The sequence below is a fragment of the Larimichthys crocea genome, chromosome III, assembly GCF_000972845.2.
Source record: "Larimichthys crocea isolate SSNF chromosome III, L_crocea_2.0, whole genome shotgun sequence".
In the NCBI taxonomy this organism is placed as follows: Eukaryota; Metazoa; Chordata; class Actinopteri; family Sciaenidae; genus Larimichthys; species Larimichthys crocea.
Window position 1 is genome coordinate 19,278,048 of NC_040013.1, and position 26,310 is coordinate 19,304,357.

General features: G+C 42.2%; 1 protein-coding gene across 2 annotated transcripts; it reads left to right on the plus strand.

The window, feature by feature from the left end:
- Positions 1-1,711: 1,711 nt before the first annotated feature.
- Positions 1,712-25,167, plus strand: LOC104929683 (protein FAM53B). 2 transcript variants are annotated; one of them, XM_019269298.2, is made up of 5 exons: positions 1,712-1,924; positions 12,217-12,501; positions 14,930-14,984; positions 16,867-17,741; positions 23,989-25,167. In XM_019269298.2, the coding sequence occupies exons 2-5, from the start codon at positions 12,421-12,423 to the stop codon at positions 24,340-24,342; spliced, it is 1,365 nt and encodes a 454-aa protein (XP_019124843.1). In that variant the 5' UTR covers positions 1,712-1,924; positions 12,217-12,420; the 3' UTR covers positions 24,343-25,167. The 2 variants fall into 2 exon arrangements, with proteins under 2 accessions (XP_019124843.1, XP_019124844.1); XM_019269299.2 differs by lacking the exon at positions 1,712-1,924 and adding an exon at positions 10,698-10,716.
- Positions 25,168-26,310: the final 1,143 nt, after the last annotated feature.

Genomic DNA, 26,310 nt, shown 5'->3' on the forward strand with positions numbered 1-26,310 from the left:
AAACTCTGTGGCTGTGAAGTGAAGCCTATACGGAAGTGCCAAAAACTAAAGTTCCTTTAATGGCTGGCTACAGAACTTGCCAATCTCCATAAGCCCCCATATTAAATAGTCAAATTTTACAGCAGACATAAACATACTAACAGCTTGGTACCCAAAAAGGTTTTCTATAGTTTATGTACCTGTTCATTACAACTGTACTGAGTCTGAATTTCTTTTTAACTAAGGTTTAAAGTTATGCATAATTACGGTCAGCTTGATTGACAAGTGGGTGTCATTACGCCTGCCTCCGGTCCTCTGAATTTTCACGTCTTGGCAGATTTTAAGATTAGTAAGGAGGTGGCAGAGACAGGACTGCCAAGACGGTGACTGCCAGAGCCACCACACTCAGAAACCTAGGGGTGACATCACTGATACAGATATACAGCATATCTGTATACCAAAGAAAATATATTTAACAGTTTTTGTGGTGGCACCATTTTTAATCATATGAGTTATGCTCTCTTGAGGTTGCACTTTTAATCAGTCACAAGGGTCTTGTTCCCTCTATGGCCCACCCTTCATATGGGCCCCAGCACCTGCACTGTCCATATTTACGCCCTTGCCTGACACTGTGTGCCAACAGTTACATAGGCCTATGTGTGTTTGTTGTTTTGAAACTGTAGATATATCTTGGCACGCACTGTGTACTGTACACTTATTCAGGAAGTCAAACCAGCTTCATGTTTAAAGGGTTTATTTTCATCTAAAGGAAGTTGGAACCATTTTTTTTTCATCTTTTTTAAATTACCATCCACCATGCAGTAAAATAAAACATACAACTGTGGTTCTTGCAGGGTTGAACTGAGCTGTACAGTACATTTACCACTGTCAGCACTTTCATGGCTTTTGGGTTGGCACAGGTTTGAAGCTACACTTTTATTCCACTCATAATATTAACCTATAAGCTTTTAGACTTGATGCCATAGCCCACTGGCTGCCCTACCAGCATGAATACCATGCTTTCATTTTAACCTCTCAAGTGTGATACTGCAAATATTTATGTTTTTTTCACTCCATCTCCCTGGAAACACGTTTGAAGGTCACCTAATGGGATTTTCGTGGATTGATTGAATTACTCCACCATGTAGCAGTGAAGTTTTTCCATAGCTGGGAGAGCCAATGTGGAAATGGGAAAGATTTCCTCCTTTCAAAGCATTTTTTTTTGTAGACCTGTTCACTTGACGCCTTTTGAGTAATAGCTACCAAAGATGAATCACAACACAATATATTATCTTATTATCTATATTATATTTTCTAGCCATTGTTTGGTATTTGTTTTCTAATACAGACCAAAAAAAGAAACCATCAAAACACACGACAACAAGCTTTCTTTGTAGTCCTGGCATGTCTGCACCTATTAGCTTCATTAACATCAATGAGAAGCGTAGTAATACAAAGTAGCACATGAGTATCGTAAATGCCTCAGGGAGGACCGCAGCGGAACGTACCGACTCGGAAGGGGTGGTGTGTGTTTGTTGTAAATATAATTTTAAGCAGTGTGTGATCATATACGAAACATGTTTGTGTTTTTTTTAATTAATATTTAAATTATACAAGTGCACGGCAACTTAGTAGTCCCCTTTGGGTGATATTTAATCTTGTTGCTGTTTTTCTGCCCCCCCTCTTTCTTCGTCGACATGGTTTGTCCGGACGCGGATATTGTTACAAGCAGCGCTGAGGCTGAAAGCAGCGGCGAGCTCTCAGCTGCTCGCAGTCCTGCTCAGTCCTGCGGCTGGCATCGCTGCACTGGCGGCTGCAACTGCTGCCAGAAACTCTGCGTGATTTTTTTTTTTCTTACTTTCCCTTTTTTTTTCTTTTTTTTTCTTTTGTTGTTGTTGTTGTTGTTGAAGATGACCTGAACTTCGACAGAGCCTCTGCTGGCCAGGTAGTAAAAAGGGCATACATGATTATTATAAAGAAAACTGTGTTCAGGCGTGCATCATCATGTTTCTTTCAACTTGCTGTTGAAGTTCACTTTGTCTTGCTCATGCTTGGTTTCCTCCTGTGACTGAAACGCTAGATGACACAACATTGTTGTGTTGCTTTCGGGCACAAATCAGGAAAAAAAAAAAAGTTAGTGATTATGATATTTTTGTCACTCACTCTGTTGCTGCTTTTAAACAAGATGTAGGCACCCCCCCCCCAAAAAAAGTGCTGTTTGTGCTGTATATACATTTTTGACTCGAGCTTAGTTATTCTAACTTTTTTTTTTACTAAATCAGATGTTTATAGAGAGTTTCAAGCATCAGGCCTAAAGCCTGAGCTCCTCAGCTTAAAGTTCAGGCTGTTGTCAAGCAAAGGTACCTGTAGGTGGAGAGAGGCAGTGTGGTTGTTCTGCAGCTCACTGACACACATCTCCTCACCACAACTTGAGTGCTCTGAGTCACAAGGCCTGGTGGCATATCTTTCACCAATCTGCACCACACATTTAGGTTTTTTGTTTCCTCTAGTGATAATCTACTGTAATTACTAATTAGGATAGTTTCTGAGCTTTACTTGCTAGAGTTATGATCTTTTTCTTTTTTTTTCATGCTGTATAGGCTGAAACTATGAGCCGCTTTGTTCTTCCTCAATTTTGTTTTTAGTTTTCAGAGCAAAGATACCAGGCTGCATCCTTGGAGTTGTTATGACTGTTGTTATGTGACACATTTATGTAACTAAAACTGAGCTTATCCATATTGGGAAATGATAAGATAAGAGTCCACCCTACTGAATTGACTTCTAATATCTGTTTATCTATATTTATAGGGGGTTATTTATCTTCATCACAGGACAGGGTTCACGTTTATTTATTGCTTTCACTCTGAAAATGGAGGTCAGTGACAGCGATTGCTTATTTGTGTTATTTCCTTTCCATTGTAGGTTAGGAAGTAACTGTTGGTGCTTATGTTTTGCCCTCTCTAATATTGCATGGCAGTTGGTTGATTTTTGTGGACACCATAAACACAATACCACGAAGAACTGGTTTGGCACCAGGGTCCCCTAATTGGAAATACCTGGAAATGTCTCCTACTGCCACCATTGCTGCAGTCGTCCTTGACTTGAAATGAAGGCTGGCTAGTTTCTGTTAACTTGAAAGGAAAAATGTGAGCATGATTTTCTCAAGAATCCTGCTTTAAAAAATGTTCTCACAGATGCAAGGTGTAGCTTAAGTTCAGGTTGGAGGTGAAGCAGAAAGCTGGCACAAGATGTAATCGCATGTCAGCTCTAGTGTCTAATTACAAAGGGTTTGTTGATAAGGGTGCCTCACGAATACTGGTTTGGTTCGGTTCAGAGGAAACTTTTCTGAATATTTCTGATCTGTCATTCCAGTTTTGGGAAGATTATGATGACTGCACCTTGTTTTGATTTCCAAAATAAACCACTGCTGGAATGTTACAGCTTCAAGCGAAACAAGCGTTATCTTTTAATTTATCAAATTCTGGCGTGAACCTGCAAATGTGCTGCTTACTTTATCTCTTGTTTTTATCTTAAGTTTCTAAGACTTCAAATGAATTATTGCATTTTACACTCACTGTTATGGAAGCATTTAGTGCTTCCATACCCAGCCCAATATCTGACTGAAGAGGGAGAAGCAGTTAACACATTGTCATCACAGAGTCATTACAACCTGATGCACTACAATTTTACTCACCAACAGATCTGGGCATTGTTAGTCTGTAGACTTGTTTTGGGCATACTATAGAGATAATTTATGGGAGCAATTAAGGTCGGTGGGTTTTTAAAGGGGACCACTCTGCACTCCAGTGTGTGCTTAAGACGCACACATTTGCAACGTCTTTGTGTTTCAGGCAAAAGGCCCTATTAGAGCCCCATTCTGTCTGTGGGCAGCTGTGTGCCTGTGTGCTGAGCAAGCCTCTGGTCCATTCTCTGTCTGTGTGTACAACTCTCCCTCAGTCCACACACATTCTGCCACTTTCGGCCCTATGTCAGTTTCTCACTTTTTTTTTTTCTTTTCTTTTTTTTTGCCTGCTTATCATTTGTATTTGTTTTTCTGTTCAACTAATACTGTGGTTCTCTTTCTTTCTCTTGTTTTCTGGCTCAAGGCATTATGCAAAGCTACCAGAAAAGGGTTGTTAGCCATGCCTGTCTCTGCCTCCATGCTACCCTCTATTCATTTCAGAAGCTTCCCTTTCTTCTCTGTGACCTGCAGTCATAACTTCAGCTGCTTCAGACGCACTGAAACTCATACCACTTTGGCTCCGGGGAGTTAAAAACAAAAACACCATCCTTATTTCATTTCATTTTCATTATATTTGTTTCAATGCTGGCCCCATTCTTCATTTTGTATATTCCTTCCTCATTAACATGATAGATTTGTAAGTCTGGCGTCTCGACGCCCACAGAGCCGAAGACCTGCAGCTGAAAAGAAAAGAAAAGAGGCATTCTCACATACACCAGAGTAGCATTGCCCCAACCCCCCAACACAAGCACCAGACTCTAGCTGGAGATAAAAAGCATTCAGGGATGCAGTAGGAATACTCCCATCGACACATTTCACCGTGGTGTGTCTATGTGGTTATAGTGAAGTTTAAAAAAAGTGGAAAAAGTTAGCTCTGTTGTTTTTTTGACTCTCAAATGAGTGACTTCATACCCTCAGGGTCTTAGTTCAAACTCCTTCTGAGAAAAGATTTGTTAGTCAGAGTTTGTTTGCATATCCAGTGTCTGATGGTATTAAAGTGTTTTGTGCATGTGCATACCTGCATCTGTCTGGAAAAATTATATTTCAGATGAGCTCATCATGTTTTGTCTTTTGTCGCTTCCTGCCATCGTAACACGCCTGTTATGAATGACAGTGTTTGGCACAGTTCCAGCTATTTTTCTCAGTAACTTCTAGATTAGCTTCTCCTCAACGTGTCAGCCATCACATAGCCTCATATCTGAATCATGCAATATGATGATGACGATGGCTTCTCTGTAGATCCAGTCTGGTGAAACACCCCCATCCCCCCGTCCCTTCAAAAAAAGAAAAGAAAAAGAGAAATGAAAGCTTCTGTGTTTGGTACAGACAGACTAATTTGATGTATTTCTGGAAACTGAACACTTGTTACACAACTTAAACAAAGTATAGTACTTTTTACAGTTGCAGTTTTACAGTTTCCTCATTCAAGTCCGACACTTCATGTGTTACAGGTGGCTTTTTGTGCATGTCTAGGCTTGAGTACACAGCCAATGTGTCCTGACAATCCTGCTTGCACAAAGAAGACCAATCATCTCATGGCGACATGTGTCATAACTACCAGCTCGAGGCTTTTGCAGTCTAATTGGTTGTCACTATACTGGGTTTGAGCCTGTCGGCATGTTTTTACATACACCTGCAGATCATTCCAAACAACAGCACACGACTGAGAACCAGTGTGCAGCAAGATTTGCAACCTATTAGCCTACTGGCAGGAGTTCAGCCGATTCAGACAGTCAGGAAGTAGATTTAGGGTGGCGCACATGGAGATGTAACAGAAGAATTGCAATTGAGAAGTTTAAGCTTTAGTGTGTGTGTGTGTCTGTGTGTGTCTGTGTGTGTGTTAGAGAGGCAGTTTTCACTCCTGTTCCAACTTCAAGCCTTGTAAAAGTAAAAGACAGATACAAACAATGTTCTGCTGTCACTTCTTCCTAGTCTAGCATATGGGCCTCATCACTGCACAGTGGGGTTCTGATGATTGAATCTAACAACATTCTGTTTCACTTCTTTCAGAAAAGATCAGATCAAATCACATATCCTGCCCACAATTTGATTCGATTAAATTTTTGAAAATTCCCGTGAGAACAACAGTGCTATAAGTGTAAAATGTAAAACAACAGTGTTCAGTCAGCACTGTTAAAACGTATGCAAATCTTGCTCTGAAGGACATGTTCAAATAAGTGCTTTTGACAACTTATTGACAACCCCCTCAAGGGGTTGGAGAACTCTAACCAACTCTGCGATTCATCTGTTTTACACCCCTACTCCACACTGTGCTGAGCAATCAGCAGGTCCATGTGGGGAGCTGAGCCCCCCTCTTGAATGAATGAATGGACCGATGGAATGCTGCTCATAGTTTTCATTCTGACATTCTCCCACCCGTACGCACTCTCAACTTACCCACAAATACACCTCCACAACACGAGTGTGGTATTATGTAACGGCAGCAATGTCACTTTATTGGTTGATTGGTAGTGACAATCTGTATAACATCACTTGCTTACACAATATAGGAGTGGTCTCCCCTTATAGAGCTGAGCAATTACAGGGGATTGCTCGCAGCACTGGAGGCTCCCATGTAATGTATCCCTGATGGATTAGGGCTGTGGTTAGTGTGCACAGAACAGAACAGGCACTCATGGATAATGGAAGAAACCACAGACGGAAAGGCACAGATTGATAGAAGGGGGGTAGTGTAATTAGTGGGGTACCTGATGTATGGAGAGTCATGGCATGCGAGGGTCACTCCAGGGGGCAAGAGGCCCCATACGTTCCTTTACTCAAACTGAAACACCTGATCCTACGCCTGTCAGCCTTCTTAAGATTTCAGTTAACTAAGTCCTGATTTGAGGCACAGAGGTCGACCCCAAATAAATTTCAGGCTGCCTAAATAGAGAGGCTGCGTTGCGTTTGCAGGTTGCATGTCACCGTGTAAACTGTTCCTGTTCAACAGTCCAGTTTCCTATGACAAATATACACACACTGATAAAGAAAAGATGAGCTGTTCAGATATTGTTCTTTACTGGCTGGGTGATGTTTCGCCTTTTTCACATCACCAGTTGTCACTGTTTTGTATTTTGTGTTTGGTTGCTATGGCTACCTATTAAATTCCTAGAAACAGTGTACAACCTAGCAACTGTTTTATGAAGTAACTCGGAGAGAAACTGGCTCTTAAGAAATATCTTACTGACTTTACATGGAAAAAATCCCTGTGTTGTGACAAGATAATATGACATTACATGTTGTACGTTACTTATCTGCGCTCTGGAAGTGAATGTATCAATAGCTGATATGTTGTAGCTGTTATCTTGAAGCTGTCACACATAAGTAAACAGTGGGGGTGGCTCAAGTCGCTACTTACTTTACTATACAGTGTGTATAGTGTTAGTGTAAAATCAGGGTGTGGTGTTTTTCGCACTAGTTTATTGTGTTCTTTTTTTAAAAGCAGAAGTGGTCATCAGGTTATTTGAAGTAAACTCTGTGTCATAATGCTTCGTGGATCACATGCTGTTGTCTCTTTTCACGTATTTGGTAATAAAGTGAGCGTGTTCCACACCCAATTCAGCAGCGGCATGTGACCACAAGGGAAGCACAAGCCGTATACTGCAAAGGGAAGTGTGCCTATGCGTGGTGCGCTCGTGTGTCTTTATGCCAGCTGAGCAGTGACAAGAACAGCAATATTAAACTGGACTTTCCGTTTTCATTGCAGAGCTGTTGTTATTGGTAACCACACCTATTCTAAAGTAAAAATGAGGCCAGTGATCTTTTTAAATATCTCATTAAGTAGAGGCTTTAAGTGGTGGTTGTGTTGGTTGATGGACTGTCGTTAGAGAAACGTTTAGGGGAATCTGCAAAAGGAAGCCAGAACTGTCTACTGACAACGCATAAAGTTTGACTGAATAAGCTCTTCATTGTTTATGCACTTCTGAAGATCTAGTTGTGTGATGGCGTGTTGTTTTTGGCTAGTGTTCCTGTGCCAGTGGGTACTAGGGTGATGGCCACAGCATTCAGTGGTATGCCTTGACCTCCCTAGGACCATTTTTACGACCTCAGCCTCATTATATGAGAGAGGGGTGGCTGTGTGTTCACCCTGAATTAACAATCCGCACAGCAGACTTTAACAAAAGAATGGCTCTCACTTTTATTCAACCCAGACTACAAAAAACCTGAGCGTGCAAAACTTTTCTTTTTGATGTTTTTTAAGTTTTTGTTTCCCATGGCCATATCCACTACGTAAAACAGATGTCAACATCCAGCTTCTTACTCCAGAAAATATGCGTTTACAAGGCCAGCCTGATAAAACTGCAAAAATTTTAGTTCATGGCTAATATTTAACCTTTTCGAAATCAGAATCTAATACGCACGAGGTTTCGGATTTGTATCGCCCACGCAGTGTTTTGTTTGTTTGCTCCTCATCATTTCATTAGTATGAAATGAGTTGGTCTCTTTCAGCTGCAGCCACCGATCAAAGTCTTGACACCAGACGCGCTCCGCACAAGTATGCAGTAACCAGAGCCAATTGGTGATGGACACCAAACACCCCGTCACAGAACTTTAGGGGGCCCCAAATAGGCTTCTATTCATCTGCCTGTACAAATCACGTCCCGGGCAAGGAGCCATATTATCTTAGCTGCCCTTTCTAGTGCCCTCCTGAGTCACTGGCTATTGTGAGCCAAGAGCTGCTGTCTGCACCCCGCCGTACACAAATCTGACTAGAATTACCATTAGATTTCAGTTTACAATGGGGTCACATTTAGTTACATGAACCTAGAATGTTTTAAAGGTGCAAATGGCATCATAGTTTCCATTTAGTGATGACGCTTTCAGTTCAGTTCTGTTCAAATGCAATTTTTCATCTGCGCAATTACATAGACCAGATTTGACATATCATCGCGAAGCTAGACGTTTCTTCTCCTCGTCAGCCAAACCTCAGTCGACATTTGCGTGGGACTGGCATTATTGCAAGTAGGGTGTATGATAAATAGATGACTCAGAGCCTGTCTTAATACTGATCATAACTTGCTGGACCGCAGTCAAACTCGAAAAACATAGCAGCTATCCTGAGCCTGAATTCTTGTAATTAAACTAATCTGAGGGGAGAACGAGCACATCCAGTTGCACTGTAATGTTTAATTTGACATCTACAATGCCTTGTTTAAACTGTGTGATGATGGGAAGTATCAAGGGGGTCCATGTCAAATCATAATTTAAGCCAGTCCTCTTTATTTGGTGTTTGACTTAGGTGAATTATTATTCACTCAGTGAATGATGTAAATATGAGCATGGGAGATTTTGGCTGGCTTTGTGAGACACACCACACGATAGAAATGTGTGTCTGATTGCGAGTCCGATCAAACCTGTGGGTGAGGTGTCATACAAACTGATCCCTTCCTGGTTATTCTTCAGTATGACAGGAAGTCAAACAAAGTTTTTTCAAACAGTGAGATGTAGCCAAGACTCCCTGTAAGCAGTGAAAATCTGCTCTATAGCTCTCTCTCTCATTAAACTCTTGTTTCCCCATCATAAGGAGCTGTTTCATTAGGTAAGCATGGCTCCAGATTTGACTTCACACTCGGTCTGCCCTCTCCCATGACCCTACACATGCACGCACATATACGATTGCACGATGGCATGCATATATGGACACACTCAAGGTGTTGTTTCAGCCATGGCTGAACTAACTCGTCACACCTTCGAGCAAAAGCATCAGTGAAACGGCACACTGTAACAATCTTTACACATGACCGTCATGCACCTCAGCTAACCACACACACCAAACCCAGCCACATTGCCGCGCCCATTACTCAGTGTCAGTCCTAATCAGTAAAGCAATCTGCAAAACTGATCAACAAGAACATTCCCTCCTCCTCTGACTCCCACCACCAGTACCAGACCCTCTTGCTTGTGGAGGCCCAGTTGTGCTCCACTGACTCTCCGGGATAAATGGAGATAATGGGAGTCATATGCTAGTAGTTGGTTTGGGGCAGGCCTACATGAAGCATTTATAGTCTTCATGTAGTCATGGGGTTGGAGAAGAGGGAAGGTATAGAGATGACATAGCAAAGCAACAAGACTCGGCTTGACTGGTATAAAATTGCTCTATGAAATCCCTGCGAACAACCTGTCCATCTTTCTTTTATGATGAGTCCTCTTTTATCCCCTCTCTCTGCACAAGTTACCGTCCCACAAAACTCATTTGATATCCAGTGAACACTTGCTTCTCTTTAAAGCATGTTATATAAGTGCAACAACCCTTACTTACCATGAAACCACATGTTACACAGGCAGGATAACATAGTGGATCTGGAAGATCCATTAGCCTCATGTGTTGCTCCACAGCAGAAAGCTGTCATTAGCCAGCAGTTGATTGGGGGATCTGAGCTATGCTGGTACTCTCTAATTGGATGCTGTCAGTGTGTTTGGTGGTTGGCTAATGAAGGAGAGAAGCTCAAGCTGAAGGTCACTGTGGCTCTTCCTGATTTTTTTTTTTCCCGTGCTAAGAATAAAGGAAGCATAACTGAACTTGCCCTTGATCCTTCTCATGCATTAAGTTGTTTCAAAGAGGCTGAATTCAGCAGACATGACAAGACATGTTTGCTATAAAAAATAAAAGCATATGGACCATCTGCTTTACATGTACTGTAACTCCCTCCAAGCATTTAATAGTTTGTGTTTACTGCAGCAGCTACTGTATATGCTTCACCCTCTGTGGGTGCAGACAGTCAAAAAAGACAACCGCAGCTCCATATATGTTCCTTTTCTATTCATGTTTTTTAGCCACATCTGTAGTAGTAGAATAAAGAATAGTCATATGATGTCTTATTTTTTGTCCCCCCCCCCCGGTTTAGCTAAACTTTGCTTTTTGTTCCCACATGTTTAGGTTCCCATATGTTCTGCGGATTATGTTGACATAAAGGACAAGGAAACAATTTAGCATATGGCAGCATTTTTTTTTTTTGTTGCAAAGGCTCTTTATAGGCACGTAACTATATGGAGAAGTAAGTGGTTAAGTTACTATAACCGTTAGGGGTGGCGTTAAATTGTTAAATGCAAAAACATAAGTCAGCGCTTCGTTTTCTCAGCTATATCAGAAGTGAAATGATGTTATTCGTCCTATTTTTGTTGGTAAAAATGTATGCTTGGTGTGGACCTCAGTTGTGAAGCGCTGCTTTAGGCCAGCAATTAGATTCAAACGTGGGCTAGTTTTATAGGCTAGGCCTATATGTAACATAGTCTTCTTCTTTTTTTTTCAGTTCACTGAAAATAGATTTATAAAATTGTTCGTGGGATTGAATCCAACGACATATGTCATTTCTTAAAGGTCTAGTGTGTAGAATTTAGTGGCAACCAAATTAATACTCCCCACACTCCTTCCAAGCATTTAAGAAAAAAGTCAGGCTGTGAATTTGACATTAGCAAAAATAGTTCATATCTAGATTAGTGTTAGGTTTGTCTTTTCTGGGCTACTGTAAAAAAATGGCAGTCCAACATGGCCGACTCCATGGAAGAGGACCCCCTCTCACTGTAAGATATAAAGGGCTCATTGTAAGACAATGAAAACACAATTCTTATTGTCAAGTGATTATACACTAATGGAAACATATTAATGAATATTATATATTTAATTCCTGCCAATAAATACTGCTAACTTTTACACACCTTTTTTTTTTTTTAAATACATCTTTAGAATAAAAACAATATCTATGTGAATCTGTTTCATGTTGCACTACAAAACTAAAGAGGTAACTGATCATCCACACATGAAAGTACTGTTATATGTGCCTTTTAGAAGGAAAAAAAAAGTCACACCATTTCTGTTTGCCTGTCACCCATTTCTGTCTGTGAGAAACACATCTTTTGGGGGACAAAAGCTAAAGTCGTAAAAAAAAAAAACAGTTTGAATTTGTGTAGTACATTTTAAGACATTCTTGGGATATTTTGTGTCTTTCTTTTCACAAAAGAGTTCAGTTAAAATCTGTGCTTTTCCTCATTAAAAAATCTACACAACCAAGTGAAGTAACAAAAAGCAAAACACATCTTTGAGTGAAGAGGTGGATTATAGTATTTTTGTGTGTTTTTTATCTGGACCTGCTATGGGCAGGGCACACTAACTGCAGTTTGCATGCTTTTCTTAGTATTGAATGAAACATGTTTATAGGGACTTACATGAGCCAGATTGTTGTCTTCAGCAGATGAAGAAGAAAATGTGTAAAAGTCATCAGTTTATACTGTCATATTTCAAACATTTTTGTCGGGCAGCCTGATTTGGCCTATTCTATGATTGTTATTGTACTTACTTAATAATGTGCATTAAGCTATACTCAAACCTGAGGTGTGTTTAGGCATCATTTAGTTGTCCTCCAAAATATCTGCAAGCACAGTGTGGCAAGCTGGATAATATCTGTATTAACACAGTCCTAAATATAAACTAAAGAAGAAAAGTTTGAGAGTCAGTATTTAAATTAGTACTTATATCTCGTCTCTTTTCATAACCACAGGGATCGGCTCAAGTGTGAGAGACACCCTCCTACCTCCAACACCACCAGCAACATCAGCACTTGAGGGCTGCTCTGCAGATGGGAGGTCACCATCCGGTCGTCTGCTTCGCCCAAATGTACTATCTGCCCTCCGTCCTCGTCTAAAATGGCTGTCCGTGGCCTTCTTCTGCATCCGAACAGACTGGAGCAGAGCTGCGTGTTACCATGGTGATCATTTTCTTGAAAACACTGGAAAAGAAGAAGGGTGTCAATGATGTAAGGTCCAAAAACATCGAGAGACGGCTGGTGAGGGAAACCTTTTTTTTTTTTTTAGTTTCACACAAACGGGTTGTTAAATATTGTTGCAGTTAAAGATCTACACAGTGGGCAGTAGTCAGCAAAAGTGCATGACTGCAAATACCACCTGTAGTTTAAGTAATTTAAATAATTCACTTAAATAAAAATAATTTCCCCCTGGAAATATTGAAGTATTAAAGTATTTCTGATTCTGATTAGTCACCTATACTCACTTGCACAACACAATCTAGTTGCCCTGTTGTGAAATAAATTACCTCGAGCCAGGTAAGACCCATACCAGTTTCATCTTGGTGCATTGAAGAGATCCAGAATATGTTTAGTCTAGTGCAACACAAAGATTGCAGGATGGGACACTAGCCCAATATAGCTCAGTCCAAAGTATAAAGACAATATACAGTACTTTCTAGCAACTGCAGCCAATCTTTATAGCGTGTATATAGTGTGTTGTGCATGTAATATTTCTAAATAAAAAAAAAATGAAACAAGATATTGTGGTTTAAGTTTAGCTTGCACTCTTTCGGTAATGTTAGCATCTCAGAAGTCCAGCAGGGATGCTTCATATGACAGTGATTTAATTACTGTATGTTAACATGTGCATTTGATGAATTTGGAGTACCTGAAAGGCATTTATTCATTTCACCAAAATGTTTTCCTTTATTTCAGCGTTTGTGCTAAAACAAGCTAAACATGCTACACACCTGCAGACGGGTGACAAACTAAAGGATTTTTTTTTTCCACCTACACCTTGTTTTCAGAGTATTTAATCAGTTTTATTTTTATCTCAGCTTAGCTGAATTTATGCAGCATTAGATTCGATTAGATGTGTAATGTTGTAATCTGATCAAAGCTTTCACCCTTCCTGCTGACATCTTTCCTGCCTCTTCAGACTTTTAGATTTTGTCTCTAAACTCAACCTCTCAAGTGGAAGTGTGTCACCATAATCATCGACATCTTTAACACAGATTGACATCAAAGTCAAGACGACAAGCCCCAAGTTTAGTTCACGTAGCTCAATATTACCTTTTCATGCCTAAAGTTAATCACGTTAAAGGCCAGAAGTTTGAGTCTACTAAATCTAATTTTCATTTTATCATCTTCTGCAACATGATAGGTTTTGTTTTGAAACCTTTTGCTTCGTATCTTAGAAAACATTTTCTGTTGTGGTAATAACCTCAAGGTGAGTCAGAGCAATGTATCACGGCACTTTCCTTTGTCCTTTTGTGCAGACAGCAGCCACCACCCTGTTGTCAGAAGTGAACTATAAGAGAGTAGGTGTCTTAGATGATAGGCGTGGGTAGATAAAACTGTTTTATACTCGCTAAACCTTTTGTTCTTCACACAGACTAAAGCGCGTATACAGTCGACGTTAAAGGTTATCGTATGAGCTTTGTTTCTTGAAGAAGTTTCTTGAAGTCTTTTTCACTTCTGATGTGAGGCGAAACGTCTTCAGAAACTACACTAGTTCGGTTTATAATATCCCTCGCTGGATACAATGACCTGAATGACTGAGAATATACGGTGAAGTTTGAGCCAACTGGGTAATTTGAGTCTGGCCTTACATGGGTTTATAATAAGTGAAGAAATGTGCTTATTGTATAGCGAAAGTTTAAATCAATGCTTCTTTACTTTTTGCAGAGCTTGAGCGTAGCAGTTTCTTTCTGTTTTTTAGCCTTTTGCTGAGTTAGACTTGTGGTGGAAGAAGTATTCGGTAGAAATGCCTGTAATCATCAGAATTTCTTTTTGCGAACTTCTCTATACATCCTGCAGACATCTATGTTTCTGAATGCAAGTCCAATATTCACTTTCTGTTTTGGTCTCCACTTACTCTTCCAACTCTTGAGGGGAGGTATGTTTACGAGTTAGTCGTTAACCTTGTGCTGTTCGGTGCTGAGCAGGTAGAGTTTAGTCAGACGTTGTAAAGCTTGCGTGTTCACCACTACGAGCGACATCGCACGTAGTCAGTTGATTATTAATAAAAAGATATAAATAGTACAGTTTTTAATTAAGCATTTCAAGGTTGTATTTGGCTGATATGGAGTTACTTTAACTATTTGATACTGTTGGGCTGTGTAGGTTAATTTCCAGCAATGGGTTGGGTAATCTGTATAACAGTGCATCATATTTTATTATGCTCATTTATAGTTTTTAAAATTTTAATCTGCACAGTAACTAGCTGTCAAATAAATGCAGTACAGTGAATAGTGGAGTGGATTTATAAAGTAGCATAAAATAAAAATACTCAACAACCTTTGAATTGCACTGCAGTAAAAGTAAGTTCTGGACGTACAAAGATGAAACTTGTATTGGTCTGGTTGTTGCTTGAGTGCAAACATCATGTACTTTTTGTTTCCCATGTTTTGGTTAACTTTGTATTTCCCTGTCTCTCGGTTCCTCTCTTTGTGTCTGTCCTCCACAGCGTGACCTCCACACCATGAGCAGAGGGACCACCCTCTTCTCCTGTGGAACTGTGGGTAAGTTGTCTTCATTTGTGTCTTTCCTTACATGCTTCCTCTTTAATGCAATGAAAATGCATTCACTCAAGATCTGGACAGTATCGGTGGTCGACGTCAGATCCTCTCATAGTATACTTTCACAAATGCATAATGGATTCCCCCTTTAATCCCCTGATAAGTTGAACGATCACGGTCAGCGACCCCCGTTATAACCGTCTGATTGTTTATCCCCTCTGTTAACTCGGCCTCTCACTTCTCCCTTTCTCTGCCTGTCACTCATCCCCCTCTCATGATCAGGGTGCACCTGCCTCCACACAACGTTGCACATCACTCTCATGGGAGTGAAGTGTAATTGAATATGCTGTTGGCTATGTCAACAATTTCCCATTGGCTCTTGTTAGTGTTGCAGTAATTACCCCCCGCGTTAAAAGACACACTACTGTTAATACAAGGCCTCACTATTACTCACTATCCTTTTTCTCTTCGGGGCAGACGTGGTGACGTCATAGGGAGGAGCGTGGCTTACAGTTTCCACTGTTAATGTTGACATTAACATTGTCTAGCATGTCTTGTTAGTTCAACCAGCACTTTGTCTCTTGCTTTCGAAGGGTGGCCTTTTGAAGTTCATCCCTTTTCTCCCTTTGTCAAGTTGTTTTCCTAGCATTCCTGTCAGGTCGTCACTGTAGCCCCCGTACATTGTTTGTCCGCCCAAAACAATGACTTCCGTCCACCAGGCTGTGAGAGAGCATGCCAAAATCAGAGACGAGCGTCCAAAAGGACGAGATTTGGATCAGCAAGGGGATGTTTCAGCCAAAGGATTCAATAGATTCACAACTTAACCACTTGGCCATGGTAGTTCGAGCCACTATGACACTTTCCTGTAGGTGTATTATCTCCCACAGCTGTGTGCTAGACTCTTTTGTGTGGCCGGTGAGATAGTTGGCAAGTCTTGTTGCTTATCCTGCTGAACACTTTACTAATGGGAGTGACTTACCAAGTGTTACGCTCGTTGATTTCTATTGAAATTTGTATTTATTTCTGGAATTATCACTGTTGCAGATCAATGTTTTAAATAGTCAGGAATGTGGATGATGGTTGTTCATCCACTCGATACCTGAAAAACAGCATCCATAACAATTGTTGAACTGACAGGTCTTGGCCTAAGTAACAATTTAGGATTTCTTCCATAGGCAGTTTTACTTTGAGGTTTCTCTGCGGGTCCTTTACCTGTTTATGTGAAAAATGTGACATAGCACATGAGTCTTGTTATTGGCCACTGAACTATATCCTAATGAGCACTACCAAATCCTTCGTAAGCAAACAACCAACTTCTTCATAAACACTGATACCTTGAAGTGCATTCAAATTTAACGCTGGTTTTAAAATGTTACTGTGCTTACAGGGGAAAAAAAGCCTCACTGTTGGTTTTGTTTTGTTTTGCAGCTTTCAGTACAGTTCCACATGAGCAGCACTGATTTGAACCGTACAGCTGCAGTGTTATAGCCTCTCGGCTTAATCCCGTCATTCATGCTAAGACAAATGACCTTTTTTTTTTTCAAAGCTCATATTGTCTGATTTCTGTGTTTTGCGGTGTGTAACTACTTTAAATGACCCTATGTGTATGATCAGTTTCTTCCCTACTGCAGTTACAAGACAACAATCCCCTTTTCTGTTCCAAACATCTTGTCTTTACTGCAACCATCCCCTCCTGCCTTAAGCTTATTTCTGTTTGTGTCTCTGTGGTTAAGTATTAAATGTTCCTCCTCTAAGCTAGAATTCACCATGCTATAATTAACATAATGCAAGTTTTGAGTATTATTTCTTGTTGCACAGGTAGAGACATAGAAAAGGGGCTGCTGTTGAGGTCTGAGAGTGAGTTTGTATGTTTTCAATTTTGCAGAGGCAGATAGGTGGCTGGACATCGGGCAAAGCTGTGCAATCCAGCAGAGAACACCCTGCCAGTCTGGTGCCAGTCTGGAGAGCCTGTGGGATGTGATGCCAGAGCCGGGGAGCTGGCACTGGGCCAAGGAGCCAGGCAACGCCACAGCAATCACCAGTCTGATAAGAGATCTCAGCCTTGGAGATGGCAGCATCGCCAGCCCCAACTCCCTCACCACGTCCACCACTGCACACTACACCACTACAGCCACCAGCCAAGCTCCCACGGCACCCCCGAGCAAACGTCAGTGCCGCTCGCTGTCGTTTTCTGATGAATTCAGTGGTTTCCGCTCATCTTGGAGGCCTCAAGGCTCCCGGGTGTGGACGACGGTGGAGAAACGAAGGTGCCACAGTGGAGGAAGTGTCCGAGGAGGAGGAGGCTTCTCCAGCGGTCATTTTCCCACCATGCAGCGTAGCTCCAGCTTCAGCTTGCCCTCTCGCTCCAGCTTCCCTTTAGATGGGACCCTAGACCTGCCATTCTTCAACCAGCGACTGCCTCTCCACCCTCAATTCACTGCCTCTCCAGTCTCCCCTACCTCTCCTTCCTCGCATCATCACCACTCCCACCATCACCACTTCCTCAGGCCGCTGTCCCTCTCCCATGAGCAGATCAGTCTGCCGGAGCTCCAGAGGGAAGAGGCATCGGAGGCCAGCTCTCCAGACTCCACCCCAGAATTGGGGAGACGTGCCGGCCAGAGAACTGGGGGCACGGGGTGTCTGTCTCGAAGCAGGTCCCAGCCCTGCGTGCTAAACGACAAAAAGATTGGTATGAAGCGCAGGAGACCAGAGGATGCCCAGGAGCAGCGACCCTCCCTGGACCTGGCAAAGATGACTCAGGTTAGATGGAAATTTTCAACACATGTTGACACGCACAGACAAGTATGCATACTCCCATCCATTTGGATGCATGCTATTATAATTTGATTCATTTCACAGAGTTTATTATCCCCGTCGTTCACTGATTAAAGATGAATCAGTATCAGCTTATTTCTAATCTTGCTTTAATGCTGTAAAATGTCCTCTATTGCATTTAGTTAAATCCTGAACCAGACACACTTATTACACAGACAAATACTTTTTTGTTCATAGACCAATGGGAAGTTCAAGGGATCCTCAAACATAACTGTGCCTGTCTCTGACTGAATCTGATAAGGGACTGGATTAAATCAAGCTGAATTAAGTTTTCCGGGTTGTCGGTCCGAGGCTTCGGGGCTAAGTGATCTCAGGCCTCCCTCCCTCCAGCTCAGGGAGTGGTGCTTACCAAAGAAGCATTCCTCATGTTCGGTCACGCTGCCTAGCGCCACGCTCCAGCAAGCCCGGCTCCGGTTTATCATTTCATTTACTCTGTTGGGTAAACAGCCCATCCGAAGGTTGAACCCCTCACGATACATGTGCTTCCTCTCTGCAGCTTCTTCCCTGTTTTTTCCATCTTTCTGTCTCTGTACTACTTCATCCTGTGGTTTCCCCTCTGTCTACTATCAAGCAGTTAGAGCAACCGAAGGTGATTAATAGTGGGGATATTTGGATGCACACAACTCTCCCCATGACAAGTTTTTGTTTGCTCTTTTGTAAGGTCAAAGGAAGCAGTGGAACAGCAGAGTATGAATGACCCCTGGTCAAACCCAAACCGAAAATAGAACCGTGGAAGTATTTTAATGACATGTACTGTTTTGATGCTTGGCAGTGCTCTGATGTTTTTATAGAGACCTTGATTCTTCGCATTACATCCTGCTTCATTATTCACTCCAGTGCTCTCGACGTTCTGCACAGAAGCAACGGCACCGGTAGAAGCCATTGATACCGAAGCCGACCTGTACTCTGACACAGTGTAATGACTCAGAACATTCACTAGATGCTCTAAAAAAAATCATCCCTCATCGTGCCTCCTGTCATGGAAATATTGTCCTTTTCCTGTTCTCATATTAGAAAGTATCATCAATGTATCCCTGCACCCTCCCTTCCTTTTCCCAAAGATCTGTGTTCCCAGCCAGTCACCCTCAGGACCTAGCCAGGGTTGGATAAACAAGGCTTTGGTAATGGAGCCTAGCAAGCGTGTTTCCTCTAGTCATGCCAGCAGCTAAGAGGGGAAAATCAAGCACGATGATCACACATGTATACCCACAGATACACAAACACACACACATGGAGTCAGTTTTACGTTACCTCTGGTTGCAGCAGTGCTCGAATGCAGGAGCAGACCTCTGCAAATGATTGCACACACAGTAGGTTAACAGACAGTCATTGTTTTCACTTTAGTTTTTGGGATTTTTTTGTCTTTGAACTGACTTGCATGATTGCATACACTTGGCACTGCCGAAACGAGTCAGGCCGTGCAGGTTAGATGGGTCATTTCAGATTTACTTTCTCCCTCTCTCACATGCCTGAAGTGAGAAAAGTAAGCATATGCACAATGGCACAGTCATTTAGAATACATGTACTCTCTCACTTCTCTTTCTCTTCCTACACCACTCAGAGTTAACTTGTTAGTCCTTTTTGTCAAGAACCAGTCTAGGCCAGAGGCTGCTGGTGTTCCCAGGAACCTAAACAAGCATGGTAGTACTTTGTCAAGCTAAATGAAATAACCCCGAAACTCCCACTGAAGATTCACGTGGTTGTCATAGGTTAACGAGGTGGTTTGTCTCAGCGAGGGCCAAGGGAAAGCTGGTAGCTGGCAAACTGTCTGGAAAAGGAAGTGATAATGTGGAAATGCAAGGTTGGTTACAACCCACGTCTGTTCTAGTAAAGACAGAATGCGGGAATTACCGGCATGGTCGGGAACAGAAGAGATTTTCACACCTCTTATGGGAATTTGGTTCTTTGCGTGATTTGTACGTTGCAGTTATAAATGTCAGAATCGCATCGCATTTCTGGCATGTGACTGTTTTTCACTTCAGCTGTTTTTGGGCAAACCTGATGTGTGAACTGACCGCTGGCAGTATGTGTGTGATTTTTAAATGACACTCTTACTCCCTTTTTCCCTGGCTACACACATTTTCTCCTACTTCCTCCCTTCCCAAGAAGTGGCTGGCTGTATATCACAGCATTCTCAGGCTGGCCTACCCGGCCTTCGACCTGACTTGGTGTGTGAATTAAGAGTTATTACTACTTCTCACACCTACACACACTTGCCACCCTCCGTTTTATAGGCGTGTGCGGATGAGTAATAAAGTCCAGGTAAAGAAAAACAAGTGTAGTCTGTGCATATTTGTGACACCTGAAGGAACATCTTGTCTTCTCTACCGTCTTTTGGAGGTTCGACGAACAAAGGATGGTGAGGGTCAACATGTAACAAGTCCCCAGTGTGTGTTCTCAGTGGAACATGGTGTAATTTGGCCTCTAGATTCCTCAACCACGTCAATGAAGGCGGGTGTGAATTCTGGAGATGCATGTGATGCTAATCGGCTATAACTCGACTACTGCAGGGATTTACGTGTGACCACCCCCTAAATTCCTTGAATATCCTCCCTGTCAGCCGTGAATATCAGCTCACTCCTCTGTCTACCGTCTCTTTTTTATCTCTGGCTGCCCTTCTACCTTGGCCTTTCATTGTTTTTTCCTCAGCATAGTGGGCGTAGTCAGCTGTCAGATGGGGAATGTTATCTCTTGATTCTAGGTCACTCACTGAATGATTGTTGACGTTGCTCACACTTTGCTTTTGAGGAAATGGCGAGTGTGAATGTGGGGCCGGTTTCTTTGAAACTGTTGTACGCCTGTGTTGTCTTTGTATAGCCGGTTGATGCCTTCTATTGGGCCGTTGTACATTTTGGAGAAAAATTACAGGCTATCTTTGGCTTAGCTGTGTTAGCAGTAGAGGAGGTAAAAGGGGGAGTGTTGAGCGAATGCTTGAATGTGTGTGTGTGTGTGTGCCTGTGCATTCAGGAGAGAAATGGCAGGGTGAAGAAAGGGGGTATTATTTCTGCAGGGAAGCTGGCAGACAAACTCCTCACTCCTCTCTATTAATATCTTCTCGCTGGCCCAAGTTCGAGCTGCTCTGCTCTTCCCCTCCTCTTTCCATTCCTGGGATGGCAGACATGGTGATCATAGCTGAGTGTCAAGCCCCGCGGGCTTATGGGAACACCTAGGTGGGCGTCTTGAGGTGCAATACTTGCAGTGTATGTAAGGACATGTTGTGACTTGGCCCAAAGGTAAAAGCATCACCAAACGCCACACGTATTAACTCAGCCTGTTCAACACTTGCATCTTTTTTTTTTCATCTTACCTGTAGGCATTTGCTCATATCTGTCATGCATTCTCTCTGCGGTACAGTAAATACCAGACAAATACACACACCAAAGAATTCACAAACAAGACGGCACCATGGATAATTGATGCAGAGGTGTGCAAGTATGTAGCCTGGCTGTCAGGAATGAGTTAAGTTCTCCTGTCGTTGTTTGCACCCTGCCCTCTCTTTTGTTTTACAGTTGTTTGCTGTTGGAGGTCTGTTTGCCTGTCTTTCTCAGAGCAGCATGTCACTGGATGTTATTTATGTGACCTAATTTCAGCACAGAGCTAATCCAAATAAATAATCTCATATTGTGATTCTAACATTGTGTGTGCGTAAGTGTACACTCTGTAAATGTGTACATATATATATTTATATATATTTATATATATGTGTGTATGTGTCCATTCAAGTTCACAGCAGGATGTTTGTATAAGTACTTAGCGGGGTGTTGTTTGTTGTTGACCCTAATTATCAGGAGTATATTTGCCCAGCCTCTTGACTTGTGCATGTGCGTTTCCCACAGTCGTTGTCCTTCAATCCAAATGTTGTAGACGATGTTGTTAAAGTGGACGTTCTGTTTGTGTTGATCAGTATGGAAAAAAAGAGGTCGTTACAGTGTAATCCAAAGGATCTCATGAGCGTAATCAAGTCATAATCCTGATAATGAATTTGCTTTTTGATACTATTTATGGCCAACGACCATGAGATTTGTATCACCATGTTAGATGACATTGTTGACTTTGTCTCGCTCTATGGTTTGTTTGGATGTGTTGTAAACAAGCGGCGAGTTAGTTACCTTGATAAGTTATGCATTATTAAGAACGTGGCCACTCAGATTGACATGTGGGCACCGTCGACTTAGGTGGTGTGATTCAGCAACCAGGCTTCATTCAGCCCTTCTCAGCTCCACCCACGCTACACGTCTTTGCCCATTTTTGGAGTAGCCAGGGTTTTTTTGTTTTGTTTTTTCAGAAACCTATGGGTGACGTCACGGTGGCTCCATCCACTGTTTATCATACAACGTATGGTTGTAAACAGACACAAGAGTTGCTCTTCTTCTTTTGCATTTCTGCTTGCCTGTTTGCCTCCCCCCTAAGTGGATGATAGTTATGTCTTTTCAAACAGAGCTCTGGGACCTGAGCAGCCCCTGAAAACAGTAATATAAAGTCGTCTGAGGCTCCAGAGGAGCTTTTTATTATTTAACACAAAGCCTGTATTACAAACAGGAGGTGTGCGGATTAAAAGAAGTGGGCAATTAAAATGAAGGAAGGTTTAATTAAAGAAGTTTCATTCAGGTAAATGTAGTATCCAGTGTTTTTTGAGCTTGATACAAGATACTAAAGGTTAGGATACCACAGCATCCGTCGCTTCGATTTGAGCGGTCTTTTAAAAGCGTTTATTGTGAGTTCAACTTTCTGAAAGTGTCGCACTAAGCCGGTGGAGTTTAAGGACCACAACAACAACAACAAGTGTTACTTCTTCAGTCAGTAGATGATTAGATTATCTCCTGGTTAGAGTGCCTACGTGTGTGCATGTGGGGTAATAGTGAATATAGGTTTGGATGTATTCCATCTGGTTGGGGGTATGCTCAAGTGAAAGGAGGGAGGAAAAAAAAACACACAGGCAAAGCTGGGTACACAACAGAAATCCAGCCCTGCTCCCCCAACCTACTACCACACCCACCCAAATCCCAGTCAGCCTCGGTAGAGTTTATAGAAAGCATATTGTGGAGAAGCTGCCTCTCCCCCTCCTTTCTCTCTTCCTTTCGTCTCCTCCTCTGCTGTGATAATTAGTAGTGGGGTAATACTGGGGGTTGAACTAGAGAGAACTAGGGCTCAGAAATCCCCTTTTCCACTCCAGTGGGGTAACTACAGCAAAGGCTTCCCACTCCCTCACATGATCACCTCAAGCAGATGAAGTATCCTGAGCTCCAGCAGCTTACATATAAAATTATTCCAGCAAAAGTGAGCAACCCTGCAACTCAGACGCCCAAAATCCTGCGTTGTAGTTTTCTTTTGGAGTGTGCCAAGTCAGGGCAGGGGGGGAAAAAAGTGAGCCTACTGAAGTGAGATTTAAGAAAGGGAGACTCCCAGTTCATTGTAACAGGAAAAGCAATGTCCTAACACATTGGGGAACATTAGAGGTGTCTGTCATGTAAGCTGAGGCTCTATAGAGAAAAACCTCATCTCTATTCACCTCCATGCCTCCAACATCTGCTGCTGGGGCACTCCAGAGATCATTAACCCCTTCACTGCGCTGCAAGGCTCCCTTTCTTTGTTGCAAGGAGAGGAATTCACGGTGGAAAGAGAGTATGAAAGCAAACCGGGAGACAACTCCTTTGTGAATTAAATCTCTTTAAGGTCAAGTGTTGAGAGCAGAAACACAGGCCGTTGTTCTCGTACAGATTCTCTGCTACTCTCCCTCGAGTGCAGAACTACAAGGCATCATAAAAAGTGACTAACAATAGCTTAAACAAGAAACGTCCTCCACTATACAGGTTTGGCTTTCCAGTCGTGCAGGATGTGTTTCACAGTGGCTGCCACAGTGATAAATAGGCCTAGAGCACATTTTGAAACGAGATACCTTTTTGTGGTTTGAAACTCATCTGTTTTTCTCAAACAACCCAGAAAGTTTTTCGAGATTGTGTATGTTCTTCAGTGGCTTGTGCGTGTACTGGTGTTTACATGTTTGCATGCTGTCATTGAAAGGGAAGGCCTGCTTTTGGCTGCCCAATCTGAACCTGACATTCAGTAAACCCTGAGTTCGAATTCACTCGGACAAACCCCTTTCCTTTTTATAACGTCATCAAGTTAAGATGCACAAACCAACGTCTCTTTTTTTTTTGTTTCCTCTATACAGAAACTTCAGACTTTTCAGAGCTTGAGCTGCCCCGGATTCTCAGCCACAGACAGCTGCCAATCAAGCTTACCCCCTCCTACCTATGAGACCTCCGGCCAACCAGATTCAGACTTCACTGCTATGCCCGAGCTGGGACTGGAGTCGCGGCAGGACGTGGTGGTAGATGACGAGGAAGAGGATTCATCTTACGAGGAGCTGGATAGCGACTCTGCTTGTAGCGTAGACTCACGGCCCGGGTCTCCTGTAGGCATCGCGGGCGGTAAACGCACCCTCTGGAAGGGTGATTGCGGGACACAGAGGGACATTTTCCAGCTCGGGGGAGAGCTGGATCTTGACCAGATTGAGAGAAACTGAACATTTTATAGGAGATTTTAAAAGACCGTGTCTGGACTGTTGTAGAACGTTATTGGACATTGATGATGTACCAAGAGAAGACTTGAGAAGGGCTGCGAGAAAGAGTGGAGGATGTGTTTGATTGAATTTGAAAGGGAAAGATGAGGAAAGTGATATAAAGGATTAAGTACGTTGTTAACGGCTGGCTTCTTAATGACACATTTGCCTTGAACATTCTTACTGTTTGAATCAAAAAGCAGTGACTTTAGTTGTTTTTATTGGGTATTCAGCTTAACTCAGGAGTAGGAAAGTGAGGGTTAGTCTTAAAAGCCCCCACTGTCTTTTCAACCTGATGACCTTTCCAAAGTCAGCTAACCATAGATTTGTAGTACTGTAGCAGTAGCTGGGCTCTCCTGTATTTAGCTCATGTTTTTTTTTTCAGAGAAAGTGGGGGCATCAATGATGGGGTGAAACAGGGAGGCGTAAACCACACTTGAAAATCTGATTTGTTTTTTGGGGGTTTTTTTGCTGAATGTAGGCTCAATAAGCTTTATGAGGAGTTCGGAAAATGACAGTGCCTTGTTTTGGATGCTTGCTCACCGTGTTCTCTTCAAGAATCTAGCCTCAATCGAAGCCACCTTTTCTGACCTTTTTTTTTTTTTGTAGTTTCCTAATATGCAAATTGTATATTTGAATTCAACACTGAATCTCAAGTTTTCAGTTCTAATATCAATGTATATTTTTCTAAGTAACTGTTTTTTTTTTTGTATGAGCTGTTTGTGAAGGAGAACGAATACAAGGCCTTTCTTCTAACAGAATGGACATGAAATAAATTTACAACCTGCACTCGTACGTCTGGTTTAATTTCGGCTCATTAATGAATGCTCAAGATTGCCGTGGAAGACTTTCACTTTGTCAGATCAAAGGTTTGAATAAGCTGCAAAGTTTCCAGATACTCTTTAGAACTTTGTGCTCGCTCCCCCACACTCACTTCCTGTATCACATTTCAGAACCGTTTTATTGAAGCCTGCTCATTCAAACTTCATTGTTTTGAATGTGTTTTTAATGTTCATGGGGTAAATTTATTGTCTATTTTACTTTCACAGTGACTACATAAGCTATTTACAGCTCTTGATGGATACAGAACATTAGGTAAACATCTGTGTAATGCCCCTATGCTATGCCCACCAGCCCCAAACTAAATGGCAGGAAGTCTAGACGTGGAATATCCCTGGCCGGTAACCCAACAGTGACCAGAGGAGGTGATGTCAAGAGAAAATGTCCCGGGTCCAGACAGACACGTTGGCCAGGCGACTTTGTCCCTCCCTAGGATTTCCTATTATGCCTCTCATGTCTGTCCAAGTTGCAGAAACAAACTCAAAACACCTGCCACCTTTTTTATTTTTTAATTATTTTATAAGCCTTACTTCTGCGGGGGTCCACGTTAAAGGCTTGTGTCGTCATTATTATTATTGGTCACCAGGGAGGCTGACTGCTAAAATAAAGTGATAGGACAGATTGTTTTTCCAACATGGGGAGGAAAGCCCTGCGTGCATAACAGTGTTTACGTCCAAAACAGGATGTTCCAGCCAGTCACAGCTTTTCCTTCAATCATGGCCTTGAAGGAAGGTGAAGTTCGACATCTCAACCCAGAGGTGTTGGCTTACACAAACAAGGCAGATACTGAGTATACACAGAAAACCAGTCCACCTGACCCAGAAAACTATATCAGCTGTCACTTTTTATTCTTTTCCTATCTCAGTGGGTGAGTTTGTCTCTCTGTGTTGCAATAGGGATGAGTTAAGGTGGAAAATAAAATCTAGGCACAAACTTGTGAAAAGATCGGATATCTGTTCACACCTTACTTGGGGGGGAAAAAAAATTGATGCAGAAACCTGGAAACGCGAAATCCCGTTGCCATCAACAGTATTGTGGTTGCTCACTGCTCTCAGGGGTCAGTAACCACACACAAACACACACACACACACA

What these genes read in the sequence shown, in the direction of transcription:
- LOC104929683 (XM_019269298.2), top strand. Translation starts at nt 12,421, where the DNA reads ATGGTGATCATTTTCTTGAAAACACTGGAAAAGAAGAAGGGTGTCAAT. An exon ending in CTTCTCCTGTGGAACTGTGG is followed by an intron (nt 14,985 to 16,866) that starts GTAAGTTGTCTT and finishes TCAATTTTGCAG; the next exon opens with AGGCAGATAGGTGGCTGGAC. An exon ending in ACCTGGCAAAGATGACTCAG is followed by an intron (nt 17,742 to 23,988) that starts GTTAGATGGAAA and finishes TCCTCTATACAG; the next exon opens with AAACTTCAGACTTTTCAGAG.